This window comes from Oncorhynchus clarkii, chromosome 32 (assembly GCF_045791955.1).
Source record: "Oncorhynchus clarkii lewisi isolate Uvic-CL-2024 chromosome 32, UVic_Ocla_1.0, whole genome shotgun sequence".
NCBI classification, from domain to species: Eukaryota; Metazoa; Chordata; class Actinopteri; order Salmoniformes; family Salmonidae; genus Oncorhynchus; species Oncorhynchus clarkii.
This window is the reverse complement of record NC_092178.1, coordinates 26,310,839-26,330,139: the sequence shown is the minus strand read 5'-3', so window position 1 is coordinate 26,330,139 and position 19,301 is coordinate 26,310,839. Positions and strand designations below refer to the sequence as shown.

The following is a 19,301-nucleotide window of genomic DNA, read 5'->3' as shown; positions in this document are numbered from 1 at the left end:
ACACACACACACACACACACACACACACACACACACACACACACACACACACACACACACACACACACAGTGTAACAAATAAGTATTCACTCTCACAATGATGAATAATAATGAATAAAATACAAAAAGTTCAGTCAACCATATCATGGGTTGTTATGATGACAGAAGTAAGTCATATCTACTGTAGGGGTGAACATGAAATAAAGAAGAATAACCATGTTTAAATAAAGTTAAAACAATTTGAAATGGAATGTTCATCTCTTCATAACAGCACCAGAACTGTGCGAAAGCAGACAAGGATTTTCCTATCAGAATTTTTTGTTTGACCAAAGAAACATAATGATCAAAATCCATTGAATAAAGCTGCATGTTGAGTATAAAGATGTGTAGGCCTACAGTGACTGTATTATGTACCTTCAGGAAAATATAGACACACAAAACTATTATGACATATCAATAACTTAAACCACACAACCTGTAAAGCATGGACATCAAAATCAAAAATCCATACATGCCCTTGGAGAGCATGAAAACTCAAACCTTTACTTCACGAACAATGTAAACCTTTGGGCAAACAGACAAACAGAACTTGGCCCTTTGGGGGTAAAAGCAAACAGGCAAGAGGGATGTCAGAAGGAAATGATGCATGAAGCCTGCTAGTTCTACCAGACTGCTGACACAGCTGCTGTAGAGGTTTCACAACCAGCCATCTCCTCATCGTCCAAACGGGAACAACCTAGCCACCTTTCTATTGGTGTGTATGTGTGCGCGGCGTGCGTGCGTGCGCTCATGTGTGTGTGTCCTAACGGGAGCCATTTAATTCAAGTCAATCACAGTGACACTCTGCTTACCAGGCAGCACTGTAGCACACAGAGCAGCCGCGGGAGCTCAACTTAAGAAAAATACCGCTTGGAGATGTCACCTTTTGTACTGCAAGGACACTAGGAAAGGGCTTAATGACAGTGACAACAGAACACTAGGAGACGTTACAATAGGAGACGAGTAAGGTCAAGCTTTGTGGCTTGGCGCTAGCTGCATGGACACATCCTTCAAAGCTGACCTGTGCAGGGAGAACGGAGTATGTACAATATCATGTAAAGTATCCATCCATGAAGGACAACGTTGGAGTGCGTGGACTTCGTAACGCAAGTGGTTCTTTTGGCCTACTTGATGTAAACGTCCACCATAAAGTGCACTTGTCAGTCAAACCAGTGCAAAGAATAAATACAGGTCTGTATAGGTATATGACCTCCATAGACACACCTTCAGTCACCATCCATGTGATGCCATGACAACATCCCTGTAAATCTAAAAATGTAAACATTATTTGATCTTGATGAACAGAAGCACAGTGCCTACCAGTCAGTGTCTATAGGAGAGACACTGTCCTCAGATGCAGGAAAGTGACTTCCTTATTATACTGTTCCTGTCATAGACAAGGTAGCAACATTTAAAGGTTCGATCAGTGCATACAAAATATAACTCTAAAAGCAACGCACAAACAGTGTGATAAATCTTTTTTTTTTTAATCTATGGTAGTTTCCAAAGGATATGTGGCAAAGCCATTGTTATTTCATGATTCTATGATATTTAAAATCTTAATCAACCCAGATAATTACACAATGGACTCACAGTAAGACTCACACCTCAGCATAGCAACATATACATATCTCAGTGTAGATAGTAACTCACATCTCAGCATAGTAACACTCATATCTCAGTGTAGTTAGTAAGACTCATTTCTCAGTGTAGATAGTAAGACACATATTTCAGTGTAGATAGTACAACTCATATCTCAGTGTAGTTAGTGAGACTCATATCTCAGTGTAGATAGTAAGACTGATATCTCAGTATAGTAACACTCATATCTCAGTATAGTAACACTCATATCTCAGTGTAGTTAGTAAGACTCATATCTCAGTGTAGTTAGTAAGACTAATATCTCAGTGTAGATAGTAAGACTCATATCTCAGTGTAGTTAGTAAGACTTATATCTCAGTATACTAATACTCATACAGTTGAAGTCGGACATTTACATACACTAAGGTTGGAGTCATTAAAACTCATTTTTCAACCCCTCCACACATTCATTATAAACAAACCATAGTTTTGGTAAGTCGGTTACGACATCTACTTTGTGCATGACACAAGTATTTTTTTCCAACAATTGTTTACAGACAGATTATTTCACTCATAATTCACTGTATCATAATTCCAGTGGTTCAGAAGTTTACATACACAAAGTTGACTGTGCTTTTAAACAACTTGGAAAATTCCAGAAAATGATGTCAAGGCTTTAGAAGCTTCTGATAGGCTAATTGGCATAATTTGAGTCAATTGGAGGTGTACTAGTGGATGTATTTCAAGGCCTACATTCAAACTCAGTGTCTCTTTACTTGACATCATGAGAAAATCAAAAGAAATCAGCCAAGACCTAAGAAAAAAAAGTGTAGACCCCCACAAGTCTGCTTCATCCTTGGGAGCAATTTCTAAATGCCTGAAGGTACCACGTTTATCTGTACAAACAATAATACGCAAGTATAAACAGCATGGGACCGTGCAGCCATCATACCGCTCAGGAAGGAGACGCGTTCTGTCTCCTAGAGATGAATGTACTTTGGTGCGAAAAATGCAAATCAATCCCAGAACAACAGCAAAGGACTTTGTGGAGAAGCTGGAGGAAACAAGGTACAAGGGTATCTATATCCACAGTAAAACGAGTCCTATATCAACATAACCTGAAAGGCCGCTCAGCAAGGAAGAAGCCACTGCTCCAAAACGGCCATAAAAAAAGCCAGACTACGGTTTGCAACTGCACATGGAGAAATGTCCTCTGGTCTGATGAAACAAAAATAGAACTGTTTGGCCATAATGACCATTGTTATGTTTGGGGGAAAAGGGGGGAGGCTTGCAAGCCGAAGAACACCATCCCAACCATGAAGCACGGGGATGGCAGCATCATTTTGTGCTTTGCTGCAGGAGGGACTGGTGCACTTCACAAAATAGATGGCATCATGAGTAGGGAAAATTATGGGGATATACAGGTATTGAAGCAACATCTCAAGACATCAGACATGAAGTTAAAGCTTGGTCGCAAATGGGTCTTCCAAATGGACAATGACCCCAAGCATACTTCCAAAGTTGTGTCAAAATGGCTTAAGGACAACAAAATCAAGGTATTGGAGTGGCCATCACAAAGCCCTGACCTCAATCCCATAGAAAATTTGTGGGCAGAACTGAAAAAGCGTGTGCGAGCAAGGAGGCCAACAAACCTGACTCAGTTACACCAGCTCTGTCAGGAGGAATGGGCCAAAATTAACCCAACTTATTGTGGGAAGCTTGTGGAAGGCTACCTGAAATGTTTGACCCATACAAATTGAGTGTATGTAAACTTCTGACCCACTGGGAATGTGATGAAAGAAATAAAATCAGAAATAAATCATTCTACTATTATTCTGACATTTCACATTCTTAAAATAAAATGGTGATCCTAACTGACCTAAGACAGGGAATTTCTACTAGGATTAAATGTCAGGAATAGTGAAAAACTGAGTTTAAATGTATTTGGATAAGATGTATGTAAACTTCCGACTTCAACTGTATCTTAGTATTGTAATACTCATATCTCAGTATAGCAATTATCATATCTCAGTGTAGTAATGCTTATATCTCAATAGGATCAATACAGTAGGTAGAAGGTAAATCATACCTTATGAAGGTTGGGATATACCTTATTTTAAAGAACACAAAGGCATTACATGGTTGATAAGCATTCAACTCAACTTAGCAGTTTGATTGACACACAAATTCTTTCCACAAACACACACTTTTTAGATATGTAATATATATCAACTTATACAATAAATATATGGAACACCTTCTCCTTGCATTGTATATATTACAGTGTATACTGCCGAGAGGTTTAACCTCTTGATTTGGCCTTCATGTTATATGTTGAAATTGTATGATATAAAATCCACAATACAATATTCATAGTCTGACGAACGTATGGATATGACATAATAAAAAATACATTATTTAAAATGATATCTAAATTCCATTCGTAAAAAGAAACAATTGTACTTTATACAATAGTTATCTGTAGAGTTTGAAACATGTCTATTATAAAATGTACAATCAAGTAGTTCAATTCCAAGCAACTATCTTATTAGTTGTTTTTTTTATCAATTTCATACATGCAAACCTTCAAGTAGATCCTTTATCCAGTGATTCATTCAGACTAGTCATTTCAGGTCAGGATTCATGACCAAAAAAGAAATGCTCTTGAGTATAAATATCATTTGGTAGTGCTTTGGGATGAACATTACGTTGACTATACTTTGGGATGAAGGGGAGTTCATAAGGCCTACACAACATCAACATGAGCCACACGATGCGCTACGTCAGTCATTTCACTTGACATACTCAATACAACTGTTCATATGGATGGATTGTATAGAGCTTATGACCACCTCCTTGACAACAGGGGTAAACATATGTTATATATTTACAGTACCAGTCAAAAGTTCGGACACACCTACTCATTCAAGTGTTTTTCATTATTTTTACTATTTTCTAAATTGTAGAATAATGGTGAAGACATCAAAACTATGAAATAACACATATGGAATCATGTAGTGACCAAAAAAGTATTAAACAAATCAAAATATATTTTAGATTCTTCAAAGTAGCCACCCTTTGCCTTGATGACAGCTTTCCACACTATTGGCATTCTCTCAACCAGCTTCACCTGGAATTCTTTTCCAACAGTTGTTGTAGGGAGGTCATACAGGCACGTGGAGGCCACACACCCCACTGAGCCTCATTTTCACTTGTTTTAAGGACATTACATCAAAGTTGGATCAGCCTGTAGTGTGGTTTTCCACTTAAATTTTGAGTGTGACTCCAAATCCAGACCTCAATGGGTTGATAAATTTGATTTCCATTGATCATTTTTGTGTGATTTTGTTGTCAGCACATTCAACTATGTAAAGAAAAAAGTATTTAATAAGAATATTTCATTCATTCAGATCTAGAATGTGTTATTTTAGTGTTCCCTTTATTTTTTTGAGCAGTGTATTTAGATTTGTTTAACACTTTTTTGGTTACTACATGATTCCATATGTCTTATTTCATAGTTTTGATGTCTTCACTATTCTTTCTACAATGTAGAAAAGTTTTTTTTTTTTTAAACCTTGGTAAGAGTAGGTGTGCCCAAACGTTTGACTGGTACTGTGTGTGTGTACACACACACACACACACACACACACACACACACACACACACACACACACAATATAGTCATGGTGCAACCCCCTTTCTCTCACCAAATCCTCCTCGCCAGTCAACCACAACAAGGAGATCTTCATTAAGACCTAGGGCCTCTCTAAGCCATACATACAGTGCCTTGCGAAGGTATTCGGCCCCCTTGAACTTTGCGACCTTTTGCCACATTTCAGGCTTCAAACATAAAGATATAAAACTGTATTTTTTGTGAAGAATCAACAACAAGTGGGACACAATCATGAAGTGGAACGACATTTATTGGATATTTGAAACTTTTTTAACAAATCAAAAACTGAAAAATTGGGCGTGCAAAATTATTCAGCCCCTTTACTTTCAGTGCAGCAAACTCTCTCCAGAAGTTCAGTGAGGATCTCTGAATGATCCAATGTTGACCTAAATGACTAATGATGATAAATACAATCCACCTGTGTGTAATCAAGTCTCCGTATAAATGCACCTGCACTGTGATAGTCTCAGAGGTCCGTTAAAAGCACAGAGAGCATCATGAAGAACAAGGAACACACCAGGCAGGTCCGAGATACTGTTGTGAAGAAGTTTAAAGCCGGATTTGGATACAAAAATATTTCCCAAGCTTTAAACATCCCAAGGAGCACTGTGCAAGCGATAATATTGAAATGGAAGGAGTATCAGACCACTGCAAATCTACCAAGACCTGGCCGTCCCTCTAAACTTTCAGCTCATACAAGGAGAAGACTGATCAGAGATGCAGCCAAGAGGCCCATGATCACTCTGGATGAACTGCAGAGATCTACAGCTGAGGTGGGAGACTCTGTCCATAGGACAACAATCAGTCGTATATTGCACAAATCTGGCCTTTATGGAAGAGTGGCAAGAAGAAAGCCATTTCTTAAAGATATCCATAAAAAGTGTTGTTTAAAGTTTGCCACAAGCCACCTGGGAGACACACCAAACATGTGGAAGAAGGTGCTCTGGTCAGATGAAACCAAAATTGAACTTTTTGGCAACAATGCAAAACGTTATGTTTGGCATAAAAGCAACACAGCTCATCACCCTGAACACACCATCCCCACTGTCAAACATGGTGGTGGCAGCATCATGGTTTGGGCCTGCTTTTCTTCAGCAGGGACAGGGAAGATGGTTAAAATTGATGGGAAGATGGATGGAGCCAAATGCAGGACCATTCTGGAAGAAAACCTGATGGAGTCTGCAAAAGACCTGAGGCTGGGACGGAGATTTGTCTTCCAACAAGACAATGATCCAAAACATAAAGCAAAATCTACAATTGAATGGTTCAAAAATAAACATATCCAGGTGTTAGAATGGCCAAGTCAAAGTCCAGACCTGAATCCAATCGAGAATCTGTGGAAAGAACTGAAAACTGCTGTTCACAAATGCTCTCCATCCAACCTCACTGAGCTCGAGCTGTTTTGCAAGGAGGAATGGGAAAAAATGTCAGTCTCTCGATGTGCAAAACTGATAGAGACATACCCCAAGCGACTTACAGCTGTAATCGCAGCAAAAGGTGGCGCTACAAAGTATTAACTTAAGGGGGCTGAATAATTTTGCACGCCCAATTTTTCAGTTTTTGATTTGTTAAAAAAGTTTGAAATATCCAATAAATGTCGTTCCACTTCATGATTGTGTCCCACTTGTTGTTGATTCTTCACAAAAAAATACAGTTTTATATCTTTATGTTTGAAGCCTGAAATGTGGCAAAAGGTCGCAAAGTTCAAGGGGGCCGAATACTTTCGCAAGGCACTGTACATACATACATACACACATACACACAGTTTATTTGTAGCTACAGCTCTCTTTGAAGTAGTGGATCTACTTTAAGTATTTGAGCCTGTACTTGAAGTAGGTGAGCCTCTATTTAAAAGGATACTTCGGGTTTGGCAATGAAGCCCTTTTTCTACTTTCCCAGTCAGATGAACTCATACATTTTTTAACCATGTATCTGCATCCAGTATGAAGGAAGTTAGAGGTCGTTTTGTGAGCAAATGCTGACTAGCGTTAGCGCAATGACAGGAAGTCTATGGTATATAGCATGCTAGCAGTTACCATAGACATCCAGTCATTGTGCTAATGCTAGTTAGAAATTGCGCTAAAGCTAGTTAGCAACTTCCTTCAAACTGCACACAGAGACAATCAAATGGTATCCACAAGTTAATCTGACTCTGGGGATGTAGATAAAGGATTTCATTGCCAAAATCCTGAAGTATCCCTTTAATGAAGTTTGAAATACTGTTTTAAGTAGTTTGATGTTCTATTTAAAGTAGTTGAGCCCTGCTACCAGGAAGAACTTCTCCAAGAAGAGTTCAGAGTCGAGCACGGCGATGTGAGCGGCTCGGCCAATCAGAGTGTTGGCGGTGTTGGGCAGGGCGTGGAACACATTCTGGCGAATAAGACGACAGTCTTTAGACCCCACCAACGGCTGGAGTAGGTTGTTGATCATCTCCGTGTACACTGGACCTTGGATATGGAGACAGAAGCGCATGTCAGTTAGTTTACATGGGGACCTACAGTGTGGAAACACAGACAGACAGACGTTAGGATTCAGTCTCTGACGGAACGTTAAAAGCTTTCTGTATTTATGTAATCACATTGGCACGTCACCAAAGAGATAGGTACATTATGTGATGAAATGCTTCTTAGATACATTTGGTGGAGAACAATAAAAAATAGGAGCTGCAGTGAGTGGTGCTAACCTGTGGTCCTGTCTTTGAGTGCAGTCCTGCACATCTCTATCCTGGCAGAATGGAAGGGAACATATCTGTCCTGAGGCGATGCCACCAACACCACATTCTTGAAGAACTGGAGCCCTGAGAAACCAGACAAACAGAGGGCAGAGAGAGAGACACACAGAGAGACAGAGAGAGAGAGAGAGAGAGACAGAGATAGAGAGAGAGAGAGAGAGAGAGAGAGAGAGAGAGAGAGAGAGAGAGAGAGAGAGAGAGAGAGCAAAAGTGTTTGTAGGTTATATTTATGTATGACTTGGTGCCATCATCATCGTTTGACAGCCCTCGACTGATAAAGCGGTGTTTTTTCTCGTGTCTCTTGTCACTGTGCTTTTAAAGGAGTGCACTGCTGGGTTTCAAATGACAGGGTTTGCATCATTTTGTCAGCCCGACACAGCTCGAAGAAAAAAGTGTTTCATCTACTTGGTGTCTTTGCTTTGTTCATCTCACACAGTGGAGGGGGGCTTCCCAGAACAGAGCTAGCTAGTGGAGTCTGAGTTAGCCACATGATATGGAGAGGAAAAGAGAAAACAAAACAAAAAAAGACAAGATGACCAAATGTATTTATGAATATTTAAACTCATTGTGCTCTTACAGTATAGCTCCTCATCCATTATAGCAGTATCTACCTGGTTTCTGGCTGAGGAGATAGAGGAATGTTTTCCGAGGATCGGTATGATCTCTGCAGGTAAGCTGCAGCAACGATCCGGATTTCTTCAGCTTCTGCATCAGCCACAGACCTGTAACAGTCCTCTGAATTAGACATACACTCCCCCTTTGAAGACACTGGGAGGAGGACAGAGCAGAGCTGAATGCAATTACTACACAGAATGGTAAGACGAAAATCAGAAACACTTCTTGCAGTAAGACAGTATATATCTGCAATGAGCTGTTTCTATTCTCCATGCTGAGTCAATGGCCTAGGTTTTGCAAGGATTTCAAAGGTCTAAGTAGGTAGGTCTACTGACCCCTCCCCACCTCACCTGTGCTGACCAGCGTGCTGTTGTTGTACAGAGTTCCCAGGTGTGGTCCGGACAGAGACAGGAAGGTGTGCAGTTTGATCAGGTAGCAGCGGAACCGAGGCCTTGTCAGAACCGACCGGATGATCACGTTCCCCAGAGAGTGACCGATGAAACTGAGGGTTGAAAAGAGATCACTCAGAAAAATCCCTCTGCTGCTACCCAGATATTGTTAGACAAAAGAGTACCAAATGACAAGACCTCCAGAATAGAAGCTATGCACAGAAATAAGTGCCTCCAATTCTTTGCCCCCTGGTATTTACTCTATTAGTATAAAGTGTTCAGGATGAGGGTAGCTCATCCAATCTGCTGTTAACTCCAAATAAATGATTAATGTTCAAATAATCGTCCTCCAAAGCAAGGCGCCGTCGTGCCGTCTTAATGGCCACGATAGTGGAAGCTAGAGTAATGAGCTGCTTTGTCCCAGTAGTCAATGAGACACTAGATTTCCTTAGATGTTCATTTCCCATCTGCTAATTACAGTAGTATCACCATCATCAAAGTACTGGGCAGCTTCCCTCAACACCAGCTCCTGACAACTTCTTCATCGGTTTTCTCTAACACTAAGTATAGAGGCGATGTGGAGAGAGACAGCTGCTTCTGTGGCACTCCATGTCTTTAGTCACAGTTTTTCAGAGTATAAACAATGTTGAAAAGAATACATACTTAAATAGCATACCCAGAAACTCAGATAGGAACATTGGCATATTTAGGGCAATTATTGTACATGATGAATTACTATACTTGGACCCATTAGAAGTGTTATGCTGCGGAGAAAAATATGCCGGGGAGGCAGGTAGCCTAGTGGTTAGAGCATTGGGCCAGTAACCAAAAGTTTGCTGGATCGAATCCCTGAGCTGACAAGGTAAAAATATGTTGTTCTGCCCCTGAACAAGGCAGTTAACCCACTGGTCCCCGGTAGGCCGTCATTGTAAATAAGAATTTGTTCTAAACTGACTTGCCTATTTAAATAAAGGTTAAATAAAATAATTTTAACGTTTCAGTTCTTCATATCAAAGACAATGCTAAGTGATTGACAGTGCATGGGAATATCCTTCATTACTGGGTTATTAAAACCTCTAACTCAGAGGGGGCTGGTGGGAGGAGCAATAGGAGGACGGACTCATTGTAATGGCTGGATTGGAATAAATGGAACGGTATAAAATACATCAAACATATGGAAACCACATGTTTGACGCCATTCCATTTATTCCATTCCAGACATTACAACGAGCCCGTCCTACTATAGCTCCTCCCACCAGCCTCCTCTGCTTTAACTGGCCATCAGTTTGATAGGGTTTGGAATTGAGCTGAGACAGGGGGGTTCTCTTTTGGGCAAAAGTCCATCCTCCGTCTTCTCTCCTCCATGACCTGAAAACCGATACGTGGAAATCTGCCACACCCCCTTTAAATCAGATTTTGCTTTGTCAGAGGAGAATTACATGCACACGTTTAAAAACAATACACTACTTATTATTTTTATAAAATGCAGTGCAAAAATAACTTCATTTGTTTTGATCACTTTACATATTTATTTTGGGATCCACCCCTGTGAACGTCATTTGCCCAATGACTTGTGAGTGGAGAAGGACCGTCTCATTTCAAGCAAGCACATTTCCACCCACGCTGACTCTCCTTGCTGACTCTCCTTCATTAACTTTGACCTTTTCGAAAGGAGGCGAGAGGACGGAGGCGAGAGGACGGAGGCGAGAGGACGGAGGCGAGAGGACGGAGGCGAGAGGACGGAGGAGGTGAGCAAATCGAATTGATAAAAGGCCGTGGGGAAGATCTCAAAGTACTGCTTGCGTACTATCTCCTCGTCTTCTTCTCAAACCCCATTGGAGAAGGTCAGAGGGGAAGGACCTCTTTTCTGGCCTCCTTTCTCCTCCAATGGGTTTTAAGAGGGAAATTAGGAGAGAGGATGCAAGAGGAACGCAATTGAGGACCTGCCAGGGAATATCATCATGTATTCATATGCCTCCATCTAGTGGGTATATAGAATAATACATCAATTTTGTTTCTCCATTGCCTCCTATTACTGTACTGTATCTTTATGTTGTGTGGTGGTTAGAACTGACCATAATGTTGTGTGGTGGTTAGAACTGACCTTAATGTTGTGTGGTGGTTAGAACTGACCATAATGTTGTGTGGTGGTTAGAACTGACCTTAATGTTGTGTGATGGTTAGAACTGACCTTAATGTTGTGTAGTGGTTAGGATACTGACCTTATCCGTCCAATGGTGAGGTTGTACAGCTGAATGTGCTGGATAATCTCGTCTAGTAGCCTGTCCGTCATGGTGTCAAAATCTGCAAACGTGTCAGTCTGCAGCCAAGGAAGAGGAAAACAACACATTTTAACATTTATTTAACCAGGAAATCCTGCCGAGATCAAAATAACTTATTTACAAGGGTGATCTGGCAGACGTAGCCTAAAATTAAAGCATATTCACAGGATTCTCTAAAATCAATGTTTATTGTATTAATGTGCGGACAGAATACTCAGTATTTTACCTGGTTCCTCTCAGACATGAGGAAGTCCAGTCTGGACCCTGGTAATCCCAGCTCTATGAAGGTCTTCACCAGGCGAAGGTCTGCACTGTTGCCTAGGAGACAATACAACAATACAGCTTTAAACTCCTGGCCCTGATCAGTATGTAAGTATAGAGGGCGGACCCAAACCATATTCTGAACTATTCAGTTCTTTTGAGTAAAGCTTTATTGTTCTAGCATTGGACAACATTGTGTGATGTTTTATCATCTAGGCAATGGACATATACAACCTGGTGGATCCGGATCTGGCTGATCTGGTGGTTTGATTGATTGGTAGATTGATTGGTCTCACCATCAAGGCCGTGAACACAGACGACCAGGTGTATGCCATCCTCAAACTCCTCATCCTCCTCCTCAGGGGGGAAGTAGGGCAGGTCGGAGGCCAGGTGAGGGAGGTCACTGTACAGGGTTGCCTGGAATACCAGCTCCTTCACCAGATCCTCTTTGGACCTGTAGAAACTGGAACACAATGCAGGCAGAGGTGGCATCATTATGGGAAATCACAATGTTATATGCATATGCACACGCTCAGAAGAACTCATCATCAAAGAGGAAAAAGAGCAATGAAAACGTCTGACTTCTCACACATCTATAACTGGTTCCCCACAACTCACTGCAGCATTTCTTCTCATTCTAAAACTAGAAAGATTAAACAACTCACTGCAGCATCCTCTCGTTTGTTTCGTCATCTGGCCCCAGGGCATTGGACGAGGACGAAGAGATGATGCCGAAGGAGCCCAGGGGCTGATGGGTAATGGGGGATGCGACTTGTCGAGTAGAGATGCCGCTAATGGACGGTGAGTCCCGGACAACGGAGGAGAAGGGAAGACAGGTCGGAGCGCAGGACACAGACATATTCACCACCTCCACCATCTTCCTGTTCATAAAGGATAGGCCTGACCCTGAGTTTGACCCTGAGCTTGACCCCGAGCCCGCCCCTGACCCCGAGCTACTGGGGATCTTAGCCAGCTTGGTCTGACCGTTGAGATCCAGCTCCTCTCTCTCATTGGCCGGGAGCCCTATGAGGTCATCAGGCCTGGCCGTATCATTGGCAATAAGGCCTAGGAGGTGGATGGGTCTCTCTGTGTGGTTGGGGATAGAGGGGATAGGCCTGGGGTCATGGAGGCTCTTCCTCTGTGAGACCACCACTAGGTCACGCAACCCGACCCGATGGAGGCTCTGGGACGGAGTCTGGTGATGATCCAGCCGTTCCTGGTCAACAAGGTCATTCAACCCAATCTGATGGAGACTCTGACAGTCATCCCTGACTGGATTATCCTTCCCATCATCCACCAGCACACTGCTGTCATGTTCACAGGGTTTGGGTTTGGTCTCACAGCTACAGGGGGCGATCTCTACTTCACAGAGACCTGGGTCAACTGAGTTTAACACACCACTGCTATCTCCTCTGTGATGTTTCTTATCCTCCATCTGACGGACTATAGCTGGATCCTTCACGTCATCATGACCTTCAACATACTGTTGGAACAGCAAGACTTCAGGAACTCGACTAATGCCACTTAAGACTGCCTTCATGTCCTGAGTGTATGACAGGGTCTCTGGCAGAGCAGATTCATTAGATCTAAGAGTTTCTTTAAGATCACAACCACTCTCCTGATGAGCTCTGGTCACCTGCTGGGGTGGTGACGGAGCTGCTCCCCAGTCAAACAGACCAACCTCAGGCAGCTCTCCCTCCTGGATGTCCTCCAGGGAGGAGTGGTTAACCCCGGATAAGGACTCCAGGTGTCTGATCACATCCCCAGTCGTTACATTAGTGGCAGCAGTGGAGCTGGTAGTGTATCCCTCCTCCTGGTCCTGGTACCCGCTGGTCCCCTCGCTCTCCGTGTCTACCTCCTCCTCCGCTCCTCCCTGGCCCTCTTCTGTGTCCTCAGGGCTGGAGATCTGAGGAGCTGAGACAGACTTGGTCAGTTTACTGAGCTGGTTCCTCTGTTCCTCGTCGTCCTCGTAGGGCAGGGAGGAGATGGAGGTGAGGGAGGCCTGGATGCCAGCGCTGCCACCCCCTCCACTGGGCAGGCTGCCCCTGCTGTTTCCGCTCTCTGTCTGCAGGCCCTCTAGGGAACTGCGGTGGGCCGGGTTTCTCCTCGCCAGGCGCTGCAGTACCAGGCTCTCCTCCAGAGGGCGGCCTCCTCCCGTCCGATAAACATCCAGGGGCCAGGCCATCGAGCTGGGCTCGCTCTCGATGCCAGAGTCGGAGATGACGGAGGGGGAGCGGTTTAGGATCTTGGAGCCACCAACCCCCACCCCTCGGTTGGCCAGTTCTCTCCTCAGGTCTGTAGGTAGAGGGGGCGTGAGGGGATGATCTTTGAGTGGAGCCTGGGAGTTAGTGGTTAGACTGCTCAGAGGAACATCCTTGCTGTCGGCGTCTATAGCAACGTCCTTCTCTTCTACATCCAAGTCAATTCCTGTACTGATAATGTTCTGGTATCTCTGTGTGATGATGTCTTGGTGGTTCTCCAAGTCTTTCCAAGTTGTGTCTTCACTGTTAAAAGTATGTTGTGGGTCTGTACAGTGTTTGGAGGAGAGCACTGCCTCTCCTCTGAACGGATCCACATCAGTGGGTCTGACTGTAAGGAACCTCAGGCCTAAACCAGGGCTCTCCTCTGAGATCTCCTCTGTCTCAGTCTGCTCCCCTGGATCCCCTGGCTGGACTGGCTCTCCCCGGTCTGTTTCTGGAGTCTCAATAGATGGAGAACCTATCTTGTCAGTAATAACGCTGGTGCTCTGCTCTCCTATGAGAGACCTGTACGTAGCCTCACTGTCTTTAGGCTCCTGGGTTGGTATTGCTGGTGAGCTGGCGAGCTGGTCCAGGGCAGGAGGACTAATGTTTGTATCAGTGACAGGAGGTTTGGGGATGGCCTGCTCACTGGTGGGCAGACGTGTTGGTGCATATGATCCCCAATCTATACATAAAGATGGAGAAAAATGTTAGGTCTTACGCTAATACTAGATGTTTAAATTATACTGGTCTACACTACTTAAATACGTATGGATCTGAACCAGATAAAACAGTATTGTTAGCAAAAATAAAAGCAGACTCAGGTCAGGATTCAAACAAACAGATAAACTACCTATGTACTGCTTAAAGGTGAATTCTTGTTGAGCTAGCAGCGATCAAGATTGACGCTAACGTCAGGAATTTGCCTTTAATCCTCTAAGCTAAAATATGGAATTGTTTTAAGGTCATACCAAGGATCATTTAGTTATTTGATTTGAATTTTAAGACCCCTTGAGGTATTCAAAAAAATATAAAAACATATTGAATGAAACATTGAATTTGGCATTTACTGCTCTTAGCCAATGTAATAACAGATTCACTCCATGAAACAACAGTCAATGTAATAACAGATTCACTCCATGAAACAACAGTCCCAAACAACTAAATGAAGTTTGTTCTGAATTTGTTCTGAATCTATCTGAGAGATATAAGAAAGATATTTCACATGTATTAATCCCCTTATTTTAGATACTAAACTTTCTCCATATATACTTCCATACATTGTTTTAAATGGTACCGGGAGCCTTCAGATGAGGCTTGTGAGGCTTGTGGGCATCCTAGAGGAACGTGGTCATAACAGTTTGTAAGCCAAACCGTTCAGAAGCTACAGAAGTTTTCGAAAGAAGACAGATTTTTCTAGATGTCTTATGGTATGACAAACACCACTCTCTCTCTGCCACCTTTCAGCGCAGATGCAGAAGGGTGACATCGGCAGATGCAGTGGATTGAAACACAGCCCATGCAAAAAAATCTTGCCTCATCACTGCAATTCCCGTATGGACTCGGGAGAGACAAAGGTCAAGAGCCATGTGTCCTCCGAAACACAACCCGACTGCACTGCTTCTTGACACAATGCACATCCAACCCGGAAGCCAGCCACATCAATGTGTCAGAGGAAACACTGTACACCTGGTGACCTGGTCGGCGTGCACTGCGCCCGGCCCGCCACAAGAGTCGCTAGTGCGCGATAAGACAAGGACATTCCTGCCGGCCAAACCCTCCCTATCCCGGACGATGCTGGGCCAATTGTGCATCTCCCCATGTGCCTCCCGGTCACGGCCGGCTGCGAGAGAGCCTGGGCTCAAACCCAGAATCTCTGGTGGCACAGCTACCACTGCGATGCACCCGGGAGGCCCCTAAACAGATTTTAATGGGGATTTTTGTATAATTTTTATTAGATTTCTGCGGGGCCGCAGAAATTGTAGGCCAAGGGTTAAAGTTTATCGCTGTTGAATGACATCCTAGACTTAGTCAACTCACCTGTCCGTGGAGACTCTACATATCGGTCTTCGAAGATGATAGGCAGGCTGTTCCAGTCTCCGTCAATGTCCAGGCACTCTACAGGTAATGGTGGCATCCTGGTCAGGTAGTTGGAGTTACGCACCTCCACAGCTATCTGACAGTGTCTGTTGATCCTTTAACCAGGAGATAGAAGATATCTGTCATAATCACTCAAACACACTAGGCCTACCTTTTCTCCATTCATAGAAGGATGTCTTAGATAAAGCATTAACATCAAATTAAATCTAAAACAGAGTGACAAAACTGCATCATTGTGCTCCTGGAATGGCAGTACTCACAGGTCCTCTTGAAATGTCAGGGACGTCTCTTTGGGGTGTTCTGTGAAGAAGTATGCCTCTGAAAATCGCCTGACCTGACATCGGCACAAAATACAAAGAAAAACAATCTTCATTTCCTCACTGAGAAACTTACCGAGTTAGTACTGTCTGCACAAAAGGCAATGACTTGATCTTCAAAATAACAACATCAAAAAGAGAAATGGTGTAAAAGTATTGGTAACTGCCAAAATACTGGAAACACTTGAGTAAATGAGGGATACAAAGTATATTAAAAGCAGGTGCTTCCACACAGGTGTGAGTTATCTAAGCAATTAATTAACATCCCATCATGCTTAGAGTCATTTATAAAAATCCCCTAAACAGAAATAAATACAAAAATCCCACTAAAGTGTAACTAAACCTGCCTCCTGTTATGAAATCACAAAGACAGACAGAGTCAGGAACATCAAGAAACAGTGTTACAGTGTTTCTGTATGTTTGTTCCTTAGGATAATTACACAATAAATGTCCATTGAAATCCCACCCTCCTGTGGGTGGAACCATGAAACTAACCCCTGAAGGTAAACTAATATGGAGAGTCCAGTGGAGGCTGCTGAGGGGAGGACAGCGCCCAATAATGGCTGGAACGGAGCTAATGGAATGGCATCAAACCATGTGTTTGATGTATTTGATACCTTTCCACCTATTCCGCTCCAGCCATTACCTCGAGCCCGTCCTCCCCAATTAAGGCGTCACCAACCTCCTGTGATGGAGACATGCTATGTTCCTTAGGAGACAGACAGACAGACAGACAGACAGACAGACAGGAGAGATGAAACTAACACTGTGAGAGCCTGGAGGCCTGCTAGCAACACTGAGGAGAGGAGTGGGAATTACATTACATTAATATGAATCATTCCAATGATTAAATGCAAATTACATTTGGGATTCTCAGATATAATGTCTATTCAAGGCATTGAGGTCTATAGGGACTAATCATCAGCTGGTGTGTTTTATCTGGCTGTAAAACTCTTACGCAATCTCATACACAAAACCTAATCAGAATAGTGGACTCTGGAGGGTTCAAGGCCTCGTCCTCTAGTGTTGCATACTTCATAATATATCAGATAGCATCTAGGGGGGTGTGTGATGTTCCTGAGGAGGTCAGGGGTTAGGGCTCACCCTGAGTGTGTGGTGTTCCTGGGCCAGGTGGAACAGGATATGTGTGTTGGGTACGGCAGCCTCCAGGAAGCGGGTCCACAAAGCCGACAGCTGGGAGCAGAGCAGGGTGAGATCTCTACTGATCTGTTCTGCTACCTTCTCATGGCCCCCCTGCAGCTAGAGAAGGAGAGGAGAGAGGAGACAGACGAGGGTCAGTGTGTGGTGCTGGTTAGAGGGTTTAGAGGCTGGTTGGAGGTCAAAGGGCAGGTTAGGTGGACCAGAGCTGGGTCAGGTCTCTACTTATATGTTCTGCTTCCTTCTCATGGCCTCCCTGAACCTAGAGGAGGAGAAGAGAGTGGATACAGATAGTATCTATTTATATACTCAATGACTTTATCCAGATGCCACTGCTATCTTAGATATATAGTACAGGTAACTGCCAAAATAATGGAAACTCTTGAGTAAATGAGGGATACAAAGTATATTGAAAGCAGGCTGCGCTCCCACACAGGTGTGGTTCCTGATTTAATTAAGCAATTAACATCCCATCATGCTTAGGGTCATGTATAAAAATGCTGGGAAGGCCATTAGTTTGGCTACCATGGCTATGCCCCCATGCATGAGTGGTCACTAAATGGTTTGATGAGCATGAAAACAATGTAAACCAGATGCCATGGCCATCTCAGTCACCAGATCTCAACTCAAATGAACATTTAAGGGAGATTCTGGAGTGGCGCCTGAGATAGTGTTTTCCACCACCATCAACAAAACACCAAACTATGCATTGAAGCTGTTCTGGCTCGTGGTGGCCCAACGCCCTAGTAGGACACTATGTTGGTTTGGTGTTTCCTTTATTTTGGCAGTTACCTGTATGTTGTTCAAGTTAAAAAATGAATAATGGAATTTATTTAACCTTTATTTAATTAGGCAGTTAAGAACAAATTGTTGATGGAAATACTAGTAGAACAGAGGAAAGATAGCATAGCTAATATAAAATGTTGATGGAAATACTAGTAGAACAGAGGAAAGAAAGCATAGCTAATATAAAACGTTGATCTTGGTTTTTAGCAGTACTGTATGTCTCATACACCACATACCTGTAATTCTATTGTGAGCTGATTTAATGTTTCTTCCACAGGTAGCTCCTCTGTGGAGAGAAAGACAAGAGAAAGAGATTACTACAGCATAGCTCAAGTCTACTAAGTATCATACTTTATTTTGAACAACAAAATATTTGACTTGATTGATGGCCACATAGACATAGCTAAATATTGAGGAAATGCTATTGTAACATCTTGTTGCCTCACCTATTTCCACTTGGTCCAGCTGTGGTATCTCCTTCATCAGAGTGGTGTAGTAGCAGCGTACGCCTCGGTGTACCACCAGTAGGAGGCGACAGAGTCTACCATGCCACGTGTGAGCTCTCTGAAGACAGTTCTCACTGGGGACGTAGAAACTACCCTGGGGAGAGACAGGAGGGAGGAGAGGGGAGAGACAGGAGGGAGGAGAGGGAAGAGACAGGAAGAAGGTAGGAGAGGGGAGAAGGAGAGGAAGAGTAGAGAGAGGATAGACACATGGAAGAGGGGAGAGATACAGGAAAGGGGAGAAGGGAGAGATAGGGGAGAGGGGAGAGAGAGAGTAGAGAGACAGGGGAGAGAGGAGAGACATAGAGGAGAGAGACAGGGAGAGAGGAGAGAGGAGTAACAGGGGAGAGAGGAGAGACAGGAGAGAGGAGATACAGGGGAGAGAGGTGAGATGGGAGAGAGGAGAGACAGAGAGGAGACAGGGGAGAGAGGAGAGAGAGAGAGGAGACAGGGGAGAGACGAGAGACGGGGAGAGGACATACAGAGAGAGGAGAGACGGGGAGAGAGGAGAGACGGGGAGAGAGGTGAGACAGGGAGAGAGGTGAGACAGAGAGAGGAGACAGGGGAGAGACGAGAGACGGGGAGAGGAGACAGGGGAGAGACGAGAGACAGGGAGAGAGGTGAGA

At 43.4% G+C, this 19,301-nt stretch overlaps 1 protein-coding gene across 1 annotated transcript in view; it reads right to left on the bottom strand.

Moving 5' to 3' along the window:
* Nucleotides 1–7,032: 7,032 nt before the first annotated feature.
* The window catches only part of LOC139392014 (protein FAM135B-like), a 35,251-nt gene continuing 22,982 nt past the window's right edge, over nt 7,033–19,301 (bottom strand). Inside the window, exons 7-19 of the mRNA XM_071139654.1 lie at nt 18,619–18,772; nt 18,409–18,458; nt 17,333–17,488; nt 16,172–16,245; nt 15,852–16,006; nt 12,237–14,496; nt 11,868–12,034; nt 11,537–11,628; nt 11,251–11,348; nt 8,990–9,141; nt 8,636–8,746; nt 7,977–8,090; nt 7,033–7,740 (exon numbers count right to left, since the gene is read on the bottom strand). Of these exons, the coding sequence (XP_070995755.1) occupies nt 7,535–7,740; nt 7,977–8,090; nt 8,636–8,746; nt 8,990–9,141; nt 11,251–11,348; nt 11,537–11,628; nt 11,868–12,034; nt 12,237–14,496; nt 15,852–16,006; nt 16,172–16,245; nt 17,333–17,488; nt 18,409–18,458; nt 18,619–18,772 (3,789 nt within the window). The 3' untranslated portion in view covers nt 7,033–7,534. The remainder of the gene's footprint in view (nt 7,741–7,976; nt 8,091–8,635; nt 8,747–8,989; nt 9,142–11,250; nt 11,349–11,536; nt 11,629–11,867; nt 12,035–12,236; nt 14,497–15,851; nt 16,007–16,171; nt 16,246–17,332; nt 17,489–18,408; nt 18,459–18,618; nt 18,773–19,301) is intronic.